Source organism: Urocampus carinirostris, chromosome 9 (genome assembly GCF_059441175.1).
Source record: "Urocampus carinirostris isolate Australia breed hairy pipefish chromosome 9, RoL_Ucar_1.0, whole genome shotgun sequence".
Lineage (NCBI taxonomy): Eukaryota > Metazoa > Chordata > Actinopteri > Syngnathiformes > Syngnathidae > Urocampus > Urocampus carinirostris.
In genome coordinates, this window is record NC_142357.1 from 19,707,812 (window position 1) to 19,721,687 (window position 13,876).

Below are 13,876 nucleotides of genomic sequence, written 5' to 3' on the forward strand. Positions count from 1 at the left end.
CATTTGAAGGGACATTGTGTATTTAGGACCTACTAATGGTTGGAAACTTCATTCTTTAAAAACAAAATGATTTGAATTGTGGGCAAAATTACATAAAAAAAAAAGTATTTATTTTAAATACTCGTAGGTTGAGAAATTTGTATATGTTTTACATAACAAGACAATAACCTCCTAGAAGGAGCTAAGATGATTATCCAACATTTTATGGGTAGACCCCAAAACCCCAAAACCTGGGAAAAAAGGCAAAAAATGGCGTGGTTTGGTCACCCTAAGTTTCCGTTGTTTGTATTTTTCCTCTTGCCTTTTCAGTTGCACTACATAATACAGCGATGGCTCGTTGTTCAATATTACAAGGGGGCGTGAGACAGGGCACCCAATGACCCACGGTCATGCGGTGTTCTTATGCTCCCCCATCGCCCATCTCTTTCTTATTCATTGAATTGGCACCCTACCGAATGTCTCTAAGATGGACCATATCTTACGTCATTGTGATTTAGTGTATTTTATTGCCTTGTGTCCCTTTGAAATACAGTATGTTACTCTACGACAAACTCATAAAAACGCACAAGCTAGCCAATAGCGCCTAGCTCTAAGGATTAGCTGTAAACTTCAAATTAGTGTAATAGCTTGTAAAAGGTACAATGCTTGTGTTTGCTGTTCTTTATTGTCTTTTTTTACGTTTGTCGTTAAAGTTCTGCAACTTATTGAGTGTGGTCTATGATTAATAAATCATTAAAAATACACACACAATTGTTTCCATTTAAGTCGAAATCTTTCTGCCTCACCACAAAATGGAATATGAGGAGGAACTAATCCTAAATATGCCGTTTTACATCAAAAGTCAACCTAGAAGGCGACAAAACAAAGTCCGTTATTGGCGAGAAAAAATATATCGAATGCTCTACATTTAAGATGCTATTTCTCCTATTTAAAAAATACTTTAAACATATTTTTTAATCGTCTGTCCGGACATGGACCACACCAATTTAATTTATTTGTAACAACACTTGGTGAACCACAACGATAAAAGCCTGAGCTTAAAGGTTTGATTTTTTTTTTTTTTTCATTTCCTTGCAATGAATTGACTTCATCATGTGGCGACCCAAACCTAACACAATCCCTACCTTCCCCTTTTGGAGGTGTTAATCTTTTAATTAAACTCACACACTATTGGGAAAAAAAGAACCGAAGCTAAAAGGAGTGTGTGTGGGTTGGTGGAAAGGATGTTAGAAAAAAAAACTAAAGCAGATAAGGAAATGAGCAGGGAGGCTTAATGCCACAATTGGCCCTGTTTTTCCATGGCGGACAATGTGTAACTAAAATACAAATAAGTCAGCCCTTTTTTCGACACGAAATTCAAATCAAATGGATGAAAAACACAACAACTACAAACTGAACATACGCTAAGATCGACCTCTTGGATAATGTAGAGTTGAAGCAATTTTCGGAAACTGTTGCAGCTCAAGTTTACGCAGCAATCGTTTCTCGTGCAACCTTCAACTCAAAATGAAGCAGGCGGAAACTTGAGGGGGACAGGTATACGAGCACCCGTTGTTTTGAGGGGGAGACTTTTATAGTGTGGGATGTGTTCATAGTGAGAAATAAAGATAAACTTGTGAGGTTTTACCATGCTTGATATAATGTGTTATTTATAACCTACTCAAGAACTGGGGGTGGTCAGGAGATGTGTGACAAAATTTGCTGGCAAATGTTGCTTTGAACACATTCAAAGATAAATAAAATGAGGTAAAAGGGCTTTTTGTGCATGTATTATTCTTTGTTAATTTTGTAAAAAAAAAAATCTTAAAATGAGAAATAAAAATACGTCTTGGAATATTGGGATACATATTTAATTTCAATGATATTTTTTATCAATTCTCAAACAAGAAATGCATTGAAAAATATATTAAAATGAAAAAAAAAAAACCTTTGGCATAATTCTATGCATTCTTTTCATCGTTTCTCTAGGTTACGTAACAAAGGTTGCAGCCAAATGTTTAAAACATAAAACACAATGCACTGTTTCGGCGTAAACATATATCAATAAAAAAGACGCTAGATTCTTGCGCGGAATTTGAGCGTAAACAAAAATCGCTCTAGTTTAAAAAAAGTTTTGTATTTTTAAAAGAAAACATATTTAAAAATACATTTCAAATGTATCAAAATATGAAAAAAATAATTTTTGGGCATAATCGTATGAACATTTTGCGTATGTTTTGCAGGTTATGTGACAAAAGTGGCAGCCAAATGATTAAAAAACAAACAAACTATATTTTGACGTGGACGTATAAAACAACAAAGATGACGGTAGTTTCTAGCACAGAACAGCTTTTTTTAGCATAAACGAAAACAGCAGATATTTGCGTTGCAGTCGAAATACAACTAAACACAAAAATGCAAACACAAAATATTTCTTTTTTTTTATACACTCACAATGCTCCGTCTAAAATACATTTATAGGGGACACACCAATGTGCTGAGAGGATATGTATTAAACAGCATGTAAATGTTTATTCGTGTTCAACCATTGGGGTATTTAAACACATACGGCCTATAATAGAGCAAAACAACAGTAAATGTAGCATTAAGAATACAATATAGTAATCCCTTACTGTGCTGTGGTTTACTCATCGTGGTTTCCCTACTTCACAGATTTCCATTGCGCATTGTGTTCTGTATTCTGATTGGCTAAACAGTCACCGCCCCCTTTTTTGCTTGTGACTGCCTGTGCATCAATCCGGCTGCGGTCTGAGTTGTACACACACGTAAAACAACCTGACAAACCTAAATTATGAGTAAGCTGCTTACGATGGCCAACAAAGTTTACCTGATAGACTGGTTTTGGAGCCACATGTGGCTCTTTGATGCCCCCCTAGTGGCTCTCTGGCACTTTTTAAAATAAATTGATAATGGAAAATTCTATGGTTACTGTAAAAGGGAAAACAGGAAACCTATTGTTTTTGTTTTCCTATGAATATAGATAAAGTACATGTTTCCTTCCTTATAAGGTATTTATAAGGCCATGAACCTTTTAATTTGTTGCAGCTCTAGACATTTTTTGTTGGTGCTTTTTTGTTTCAATATGGTCTTCAAACATTTAGGGTTGCCGACGAGGAAGTGAATGCAGTGTTTGGTAACATCTTAATGTTATCTACAAAGTATCATGTAAAGTAAATTGGTTTATGACCTTAATCAATTCAGTTGTACGATAGAGAGACATGATTATTTTTGAAATTAGAATTTGACAGTAACAGAAATTATCTATAAGAAAAAATAACATTTGATAAGTACAGTAATTGTATTTGTTGAAGAAAAACTTGCGCTTCTAAATTAAGTTCGTTCTCTGGTTCCAATGTATAATAGATAGTGATGTGTTTCTCGGCTCGAATCCCTGAACCGTGTTTCATGAACAGCGACTTGAGGTGAGTGTTGGTGATGTATGCGATGACATTAGAAGGCCCGCGAAGCAGGTTTTCCACGTGTTTCGGAAATTGATTGGAAAGCTTGTGGTTTGGTTTTAAAAAAGGCGCTAAGAAACACCCCCAGAGTTGAAAGTCCCCTTCAGTACTGGGAATCACAGATATATGCTCTTCCAATTCTTCAAAAACTTGCTATCACACATCTATCTACCCCTGTTAAACTGTATCATGGGAAAGAGTTTTTTTCAGAAGCAGGTGACATTCTCTGGAAAAAAAAACAGCGCCTAGGTCCAAAAACATAGGAAAAAATATTGTTTTTAAATAAAAATGAATGAGCACTTTATTGCACCTCCTTATTTCACATTTTCACTTGTTGCAAAAGCAAAATGTAACAAAGAACAACAAAGCTCTTACTCTTCAAATATATTTTTTTATATTGAGTGCATATTTTACACCTCTTCAGTTTTATTGCGTGCACCAAGCCTATTGTACGTTTTCTCAACACATGATGGCGTAGTCGAGGAAATGAATCATCTTGAAGCATGTGTGTGTGGAGCATTTCCCTGCAGGGCTACACTGCTTTATTGGGCTTGATTTTGCCATAACTCCTAATAGATTATTGAATAAATAAATACAACAAATACATAAACGAATGAAGAAATAAAGAAATAGATAATTACCTAAATACATAAATAAATGAACAAATAAATAAGTTAATAAATACAAACATGTTTTCACTTTGTGGGTTTTGATTATTAAAAGAGCTTTTTGGAATGCAACGCCCGTGAAAAATGAGGGATCAATGTAGTTAGTTTTCAATTTTTCAAAAATACTTTAAAATGATGTTGAATTTTGACCCAATTGTGCAGCTGTTACTAAAGCACAGCTGAAATGTCATATAAAATATGTGCCTTTGACGCTGCCTTGGGTGAAAGGGATAACAAATACCTAATAAAACAAGACTCACATTGTGGACAGGGAGTGCAGGGTAGCAAAGGCTCCCGGGGCGATGCTGGTGATCTGGTTGTCGTACAGTGACAGCAGACGCACCGAGCTCAGGCCTGTGAACGTAGTGTTGTCGATGCAGCTGATCTGGTTGCTCCGCAGCATCCTGAAACACGGGTATTAAACCGTGCAAATAAAAAAAAACTCCTTGACTCTCAATTTGAGATGAAAAATGGATCGCAAATATAATTCACTGGGATTCCACCTTGGCTTATGTGGGAAATGTAATTTGCAAGTAAAATATTTGCTTTGGAATCTTAATACCTGCACACGCGCATTATGAAGTATATATCGCAATACCAAAGCTGTCAATCGGAGGCTTTAGTTACAACCACAATGGTCAATTAATAGAGTGCATAGCATGTGTTAGTTGTCAAACACAAATCTAACGGTAATGCCAAACATTCTTTGTTTATACTCCTCTGCCAAAAGTAAATGCTTTAAACTAGGCTTAGTCAAAAAGCGCTTTAGCAGTGTGTGTCTTGGCAACAAAACATCTACTTTGAGTGGTTAAAAAGAAAAATAAATATGATTAAAAGGCATAACACGATCCGACCGGTCCCGAAAGGACAACCGCAACAAAGTATGTCCCGAGATATCAGCCTGGTCATCTTGGGGAACTGCGTGGGCTGCGACTAATCAAGTTAGCTAGCAAACTGCAGGGAGGGTAACTGAGTTAGCTAGGCTATTACTGTAGCATGGAGCCGCCTAACATGAGACAGAGACGGTTTTGATGCCATTAGAGAGTCATTAGCCCGCATATATATAAATGATAGCATTAGCTCTGTGTACGTAAGATGGCATTAGCTTGACTCATGATTTGCTGCATGATCACGTGGCCTCTAACTGGATGCTAGCCAGTTTAGCGTGGGTGGCTAAATGAGGCTGCCATTAGCTTGTATTTCAGGGTGGGTGAATAAACAGTCCTACAGTATCAGTTCCCAACACAAATCAAAAAAGCATTCAGGCCGTAAAAGCCAGCAATTGCAGCACAACAACAGAGACGTCTACTAATGCTTGTTTTTTTCTTCTCATGTTATATTAAGACAGCCAATCCTCTTTTGCTTGTGTTTACCATGTTCATGAACATTATTTTGTTTTCTCGCGCATGCAATCTAATCGAGTTAACTAATTAGTTCTGTTGATGTATCCAAATCCAAAATTGTTCACTATTGGTGTGGGGTAGCGACAAAGCCATGTCACAAATGTCTTAAACCTGTGAAAAATTAGCAATATGATTCAGTAGATAGTAGTTTGAAGAATAGTGTTCTGTTATCTACTATTCGTCCAAAAGCTGGATTGACTTTTGACAATACAAATCTCAGGAAGCCTAAACGATCACATGACGGCAAAGCAGTACATTTGTCTAAAAAATGTTTAGGTTTGGCTAAAATTGTAAATGTGAGGGTAAATACTGCATACTCACAGCGTTTTTAAACTTGTGAGGCCTTGGAACATCCGGCCTTGCAGTCCCGTGAGCTTGTTCCCAGTCAGATGAAGCTCCAGAACGCCGGACGCCCCGTCAAATGATCCTTCGCGGATGTCCCACAGTTTGTTGTTGCTCAGGTTGCTGCAAAAAAAAGGCACATATTTGGCAGTTAATAGACTTCAATAGATTTCAATGCCCGGAAAGAGACTTGATACGAAATCTCTTTCGCACAAGACACTTCTAACAATCAATTTTATTTTCCTGGCTGAAAAACAGCAATTCTCCTCATTTGAAATATGTTTCGTAATATACATCAAGCAAGAAACGTTCTCATTTCAACAGGAAACATTTTCGTTTTAATGTAAACACATACCAAAGAAACATCTGCTCAATATAATAGGAACTTTTCTCATTGAAGTGGGAACATTTTTGGTTAGGGTGAGAATAGTATTTAAAAAAATAAAACACCACTCCATTAAATAATTTCCATAAAAATTGGATTTAAGAATATATGTATTTCCTTTTTTTTTTTTTTCATTCAAGCAGCAATCAAACAGGAAAAACTAATTAATTCAAGCTACTCAATCTGTGAACATCTATTTGACAAAATAAATCGGGGAAAAAAACAAAACTGCACATAAACAAATAAGTTAAACATGCTTTTAACCACCTCTATTTGTTGTTTAAATGTTATTTTCACTCACATTTGTAGCACTTCCATCATATCAAATTCCTATGTAAATTAATGTGCCACATTACTTACCAGTGGCACGCAGTCAGGGGATGTAGGTGAAATTAAAATATATATTTAATGGTTATATTTATTCAGTGTTAAACTTCGTTCTCATTTAACTTTACAGTTTTTTGATTTTCTTTTTCAAATTCTCTTAATTTTCACCTAATATTACTAATATTATTATTCAAATTAGTATGGAACACATTACTGTGCTGAATGTCTGCAAATGCAGTGAGGTACACACTTCTCTTGCCTCATGGCAGAGGGCGATAGTGAGACCAATGATTCTGATATGGCGCACACTTTATCCCCAAACAATACAATTAGTTTTAGTATTAGCAAGCTCATAGCAAGTCAAGCCATTCTGTATCTTTTTATCTCTTTCATATATGTTTTCTCTATTTATGCTTTGGAGCAGTCCAGGTAAGCTAAGAATATGTTTTTATTTCTAATCCACAGTTTATATGTTGCTTTCTTGCTATGTCAATCAAATGATGAATATGTATTCATATTATATTTAACTGTGCCCCACCAGACAGGAGCTTCACCGCACATCACTGTTAATTCCTATAGAAGAACGCTTCATTGCCAACATGAGAAAATCCATGCATTTCTATTCCGATATTGCATTGGATCAGATTGTACAGGCCACCACCTGTAGCGCCTCAGCAACCTGAAGATATCCTGTCGCGTCCTCGCTACCATCTGACAAGTGACGGCCATCTATCCCTCGGCAAAAATTAAAAATGAAAAACTGCCGAGACAATAAGTCGAAAAGATGCCTATCGCGAGCCTTTCCGGATCCTCCAGGGGAAGCCTCGCATGCTGCCGGCTCTTATCTAAACGCTAGGAGAGGAAGAGGATGAGAGAACGAAGAACAGACGGAAGGAATTGAGAGGAGCAAAATGGAAATGAGAGCGCCGACAATCTATATCGGCGGTGACACTGCGAGATGGTTAGCAATTTCCTCTCCAATAAATCAACTGGTGTTTTTTTTTCTTCAAACACGACCTGCCTCAATCACATTTTACACACACACACATACAATTGTAGATAAAGGACAGCTGTAAATCCGGATCAAGGCCAATCGTCCATTTCCGATTACTATTGTCTTCCTCCGCTTCATCTCTTTTGGCCTGGCTCGCCCATTCCAGTGCAATCCCATCCTACTAGGCAGCTGACGAGGCGGTAGTACTCACATATCGTCTATAAAATGTATTTGATATACAGGCTTTGTGGATTGAAGACATAATAAGAAGTTAGTCACACCATTGTATTGCAAGTGTTGCACTCTAAGCTAATGTTGTAGAATACAAACAATTTGCTCTGATTAAAAAAAAAAAAAAAGCAAGATGCCTGACCATCTAACAATTTGCATACAGTAATGGCACTATCAACCACCAAGATGGAAATTCTGAATATGATTGTTTGTGTTAGCAGTGAAGTCACTTGCCAACTGTGCATTATTAGAGAAGTTCCCCTGGGAATTTTGCACAAAGACAGGGAGGCTTCACACTTAATCGATATTTGCTCGTTAATGATTTCCAAATGGTTTGAAGATCCTGAGCAGAAATGTTTCAACTGAACATGCACCCATTAGCCTGTAAGTATTGTATACCTGTCACTGTTACTGTATTTCAAATGAAAAACACAAAACAAGTTTGTGTCACCATAAATTTGTCATTTTATATATTATGTAAAAAATATTTTATCATGGCAAGTCTATTTTTGCGTATCTTTTTATAATATATTAATTATTATTTGTAGTAAAATAGAGAAACCACCCTATCAGCCGACCCCCTAAAACTGCTTTAAAGTTGCTACATACTAAAATAAATACATACTAAAAGTAACAATGAAACATGTACTTCAACAACAAAAATAATTGCATGTGTAGATAATAAACAGAATACACCCTGAATAATGAATACAAATGAAACAATTTTAAACTATTTACTGTACATTTGAGTAGCACTGTTTACGCTTATTTTCAGGCAAATTTTTTCAGAAACTTTATCTGGTCAACATTTGTGTTAGCTTGGTGTACATTTGTTGTAGTTTTGAATACACCATTTTCTTCCTAGAAGAACCAATTATTTTCTGCCAAACGGCTTCTTGAGTTAGATTTACTTGACAGGTACCATAAGGCTGATTATGTATGTTGACTGTGGGTCACCTGTATCACACTGCACCACCGCACATATTCAAATAAGAGATTTCTAAAAGTGTTGATCAAATATAAAGTCTAGGACATACTGGCATATTGAACAAGCATTACCTTAACTCAAAGCCGGTGTGAATTATGTTCTATTCATACTCAATCTTGTCATGCAAATTTTTCGTTAATTCTTGTGAGAACACGTCAAAAGAGACATGCAAAAGACAGCCGACTATAGAAGAACATGAGCGGAATTTGGTCGACAGGGAAAGGCCACCTCGTTTGCATAATAATGAGCTGTCCTCTGAACCATACCGATAACGTTACCCTGTATGTGTGCGGTTGCCTTAACAAATATACCGAACAAGCTCCAGAAACTTCAGAATCTTTGGCGGAGAAATCGGGATATTGTCTGTCTGATAAAACCATTGACAACTGCAATACATCACCCCGTGTCATCCAACGTTATTTACAGTGTGCAGGGTCAGGGAACTCACGATCTTTTGAACCAAATTCTGCTGATGTATCAACATAGGAGTGCCACAAAATAACATAGAAGTCAGATTGATTAAACTGGTATCCAAGATCAATAGATACAAATACACATCAAACATTTTAGAGCATTGTTTTCCGGACTGTAAGTGCCCATTTTTTATCGGTATGCTGTTACTCGACACACAGTTACAATAATTGAATTGCACAAAAATGTCTCTGAACCTGTTGCTAATGTTATTCTTCAAGCAGGCTAAAAACCAATCCTGAATTCAGAAACTACTTTTTTAATGATGTATTCACTTACCAACGTAAGCCAGAAGAAATGTGACTTAAGTACAACTAATTTATGCTTTTTCTACCATATTATGCACTTACAACCGAGCACTACTAAAATTCAACGGGACTCCAGTTAGGATTGGTTTTAGTCTGCTTTTCAAGGGGATACAGGTTTCAATGTCCAGTTGTAATGTCCATCCATTGTCTGCACTGCTTATCCTCAGTCAGGTCGCGGGGGTGCTGGAGCCCATCCCAGCTATCTTCGAGCAGTGTGCAGGGGACACCATGAACTAGTTGCCAGCCAGTCGCAGGGCACAGAGAGACAAAAAACTCACTCGCTCATTCACACTTAGGTCAATTAAGCTGATATGCATGTTTTTGGAAAGTGGGAGGAAGCACGAGAGAACATGCAAACTCCGCACAGGAAGGATGGTAGCTGGATTTGATCCCATGACCTCAAAACTGCCACGGAATCACCAACCCCTCAGCCGCCGTGCTGCCCGAATAGGAAATCCAAATCTTCTAGCCACAACCTGATGTGTGTAGACATTGTAACACTAATTATATGCTACAGAGCAGTACCTTCAATGGAGGAGTTTGCCCAGATCATATTCTAGTCAAAAGTGTAACATCTAATTTGTCAATATCAAGCCTGGTTAATGTTCTACAATGCCCATGACCATTGCCAGCATACACTCTAAGGACTTGTCCAAGGTTTGCAAGATAATTGTGAATTTCCCTGCGGGGATGAATAAAGTATCTATCTACAGTAAGACCTCGGTTATCGCGGTTAATGGGGACCAAAACCACCCGCGATAAGTGAAAATCCACGAAGTAGCGGCGCACCTTAAAAAAAAAAAAAAAAAAAAAAAAAAAATCTTTTTAAATTTTTTATTTTTTAATTATTATTTTTTAGACCCGGTTAATGGGGATCAAAACCACCCGCAAAAACTGAAAATCTGCGAGGGGGGGGGGGGGGGGGGGGGGTTTGTACGGGAGTTGGATTTGGGGCACAACACCGGCGCCCGGTTTTGGTGCGGCTTCCGCTTCACCGCCCGCTAACCCCACAGGTCCCCCCTACCCCTTGCCCCCGCGGCCCTGTCCGTCGGCCAGAGCCATCGAGGGCCGTGTAGCGCCATGTAGAGCCATTGCGGCCCGAGCGGGAGACGTGACGTTGGTGACTTTTTCATCCGCGTTAACAAACGCATTTTGTAGAATACGATCGCGCTTTATTGTTTGAATAAACGCGTTATATAGACTATGATCGCCCCATTATTTTAATTAGCTCGCTTTATGGTTTCAATAAGCGTATCATATAGAATACGATCGCTTTTGTCGGAAGTGCAGCAGAATGCGCGTTCACGCGAGGGGTGAGAATTCTGTACGGGAGTCGGATTTGGGAACAACACTGGGAAACGAGAACGGCGCGCCGAGCTAGGGTCGTGGGCCGAGGGGGATTCCCGCAAAAAGTGAAAACGTCGAACCGCGAAGTAGCGAGGTCCCACTGTATCTATCTAACAGCATGGCACAATGATTTATACGTACATTTTCCTCAGGTTTGGCAGCTTCCTGAACATTCCGGTTGCCTCCAGTAAAGTGATTTCGTTGTCATTCAGCCGTCTGCACAGAAAACAAAAAAATATTTTGGTCCATTACGTAACAAACTTCAAAGTCAAGGCACGCAAACGGTCCTAAAAACCAAACTGCAGGTTAGAAAGGCCTTTAGTGACTCTTCAAATGTTAACAAGACAAAAGACGTGAGGTTGCTAATTTAAAGCCGAGGTTGAATAAAAGACGACGACGATGAATCACTTCTATGGGCTCATCAATAGGTACGATGCCCCGGGTGCTGGGAAAAAAAACAAAAACAAAAAAACAGACATTTGTTTTATTTTGTATTTTTACTCAGCTAGTGAAACACAATTGAGGTCATCAATTGAACAGTTTAAAGGGACGCTGAGTAATACTTGGCCACTGAATGTCACTGTATAGTGTAGTACAATCGAAAAAAAGTGCTAAATAACAAGAGGAAGAATACAAAGTGACTCAGAGTAACAAAATGTAAAATAAATGCTAATTTTGTGTGACAACTCATGCATTTTTTCTTATTACCTAAATACTAAATAATGCACATGGTCCCTGCAAGAATTATTTGAATAATTGATATTCTCATAATAAAAACAGTTTATAAGTGTTATTTTACATTTTGAATGAAATATTCATTTTTAAATAAAAATACATTGTAAAATGAATATCACAAACTAAATATTTTTATTAAGAGGACTAATCTGTTACTCACTTACTTATTTGTATTTACTAAAATGACTTATTTTCAATTAATTTCATGTCAATATTTGATGATAATTTGAAATTAACCATTGTCTCGTAACTGTTTTATACACTAAATTTGGGTTTTGGGGGTACCCGTAGCGGCAAAATCGCGAACAATCATCAGCTCATGTCATGTAAAATAAATCCAATTTTTTTGAACAACAGATATTGAAACAAAAGCATGTTTTTCTAATGTATTATTATTCGAATCTATACTGTTTTTTTCTTTAAATTAATGAAGTTGTATTATAATTCACAATGTCCCTTTTAATACTTTAATGCTTAGTGAATACATGCAGATACATACCTGATAAGTACCTGGTCAAATTTTATGTTAATTTTTTCAATGTTTCTTTCATAAAAGTAATTCAATAATTAAAATATACAGTATAAAATTGATACAGTTTTCATATTCACAAAGTGCAATATTTTCAAGTTCTCATAGAGCATAATTTGCAATTTAAAAAGCCAAATACCCAAGAAGTCATTTAAAATAAACATTGTCCATTGATTTATTAAAAAAATGCAATCTTAAGACATTTTTCATCATGTAAATACAAATATATATCTATCAATTATTTGTTAGAGTTCAGTACTTATTCAAAATATGACATAAAAATCTTGATATTAGTGAACATAATTTATTGTTTTGTAGTCACTTGCTCTCTCCAGCATCAGTGAGCAATTGTTTTTAATTGTATTTACCGAATCTTCTGGTTTATAAAATAAACTGGATTATAAGGCACTTTAGAATCCTTGGCAAATGTTATATATTTTCTATCCATCCATCCATCTATCTATCTATCTATCTATCTATCTATCTATCTATCTATCTATCTATCTATCTATCTATCTATCTATCTATCTATCTATCTATCTATCTATCTATCTATCTATCTATCTATCTATCTATCTATCTATCTATCTATCTATCTATCTATCTATCTATCTATCTATCTATCTATCTATCTATCTATCTATCTATCTATCTATCTATCTATCTATCTATCTATCTATCTATCTATCTATCTATCTATCTATCTATCTATCTATCTATCTATCTATCTATCTATCTATCTATCTATCTATCTATCTATCTATCTATCTATCTATCTATCTATCTATCTATCTATCTATCTATCTATCTATCTATCTATCTATCTATCTATCTATCTATCTATCTATCTATCTATCTGTATATCTGTATATCTGAGGCATAGTTCTGAGGTCGTGGGAACCTCCTGAGTGGGTTCAAATCCAGTTCCCGGCCTTACTGTGCGGAGTTTGTATGTTCTCCCTGTGCTTGCGTGGGTTTCCTCCAGGCACTCCGGTTTCCTCCCACATTCCAAAAACATGCATTTCAGGTGAATTGGCCGGTCCAAATTGTCCCTAGGTGTGAGTTGTCTGTCCCCGTGTGCCCTGCGATTGGCTAGCAACCAGTCCAGAGTGTTTCATTCAAAATCAAGCATTTGACTTCCCTTTGAATCTACCTGCCATGTTTATTTATAATTTATTTATACACATACTGGTATATATGACTATTATCTTGTTCCCTGCCTTTGTCAAATTACCTCTTTTCAAATGAACAAAATTATTCATACCGATGTTTGCGAGTGCGTACCAAATAATATCGACAACGCGGTTCTTTGTAGTTCGACAGTCATTTGCATTCTTGCACCAGCAGGAGGGTTGCGCTCGAAACTTGCTTTTGTCTGATATCCCCCGTCGTTTTGTATATTATTTCTGAATATTTGAGGTTCTCCGCATCACCGTACCCCGAAGGAGTCGTCTTCATCGCGTATTGCTCCGTCGTCCTCACATGTCGTCTCATTCTTTATGTTGAACAGCCGGGCAGAATACTGAGCAGGACTGCGTCTTGGCTCTTTCTTATTATAATAATCCCCTATCAGGCTTCGGTGGAATCTGAACACAGAGCCATAATACTCTAAGCCTGCTCACAATGTAATCAGGATATCCCGCTTGAATATTGCTCTCTATGCGCAAGCCCATTCATCACAGGGATATAA

The 13,876-nt window shown here is 37.0% G+C and overlaps 1 protein-coding gene across 3 annotated transcripts in view; it reads right to left on the reverse strand.

The window, feature by feature from the left end:
• The window catches only part of slit3 (slit homolog 3 (Drosophila)), a 354,995-nt gene that overhangs the window by 79,475 nt on the left and 261,644 nt on the right, over positions 1 to 13,876 (reverse strand). For all 3 annotated transcript variants that reach the window (XM_088344825.1, XM_088344827.1, XM_088344826.1), the window contains 3 exons: positions 11,064 to 11,138; positions 5,851 to 5,994; positions 4,387 to 4,530 (listed from right to left, as the gene is read on the reverse strand). In XM_088344825.1, coding sequence (XP_088200951.1) covers positions 4,387 to 4,530; positions 5,851 to 5,994; positions 11,064 to 11,138 — 363 coding nt within the window. The remainder of the gene's footprint in view (positions 1 to 4,386; positions 4,531 to 5,850; positions 5,995 to 11,063; positions 11,139 to 13,876) is intronic.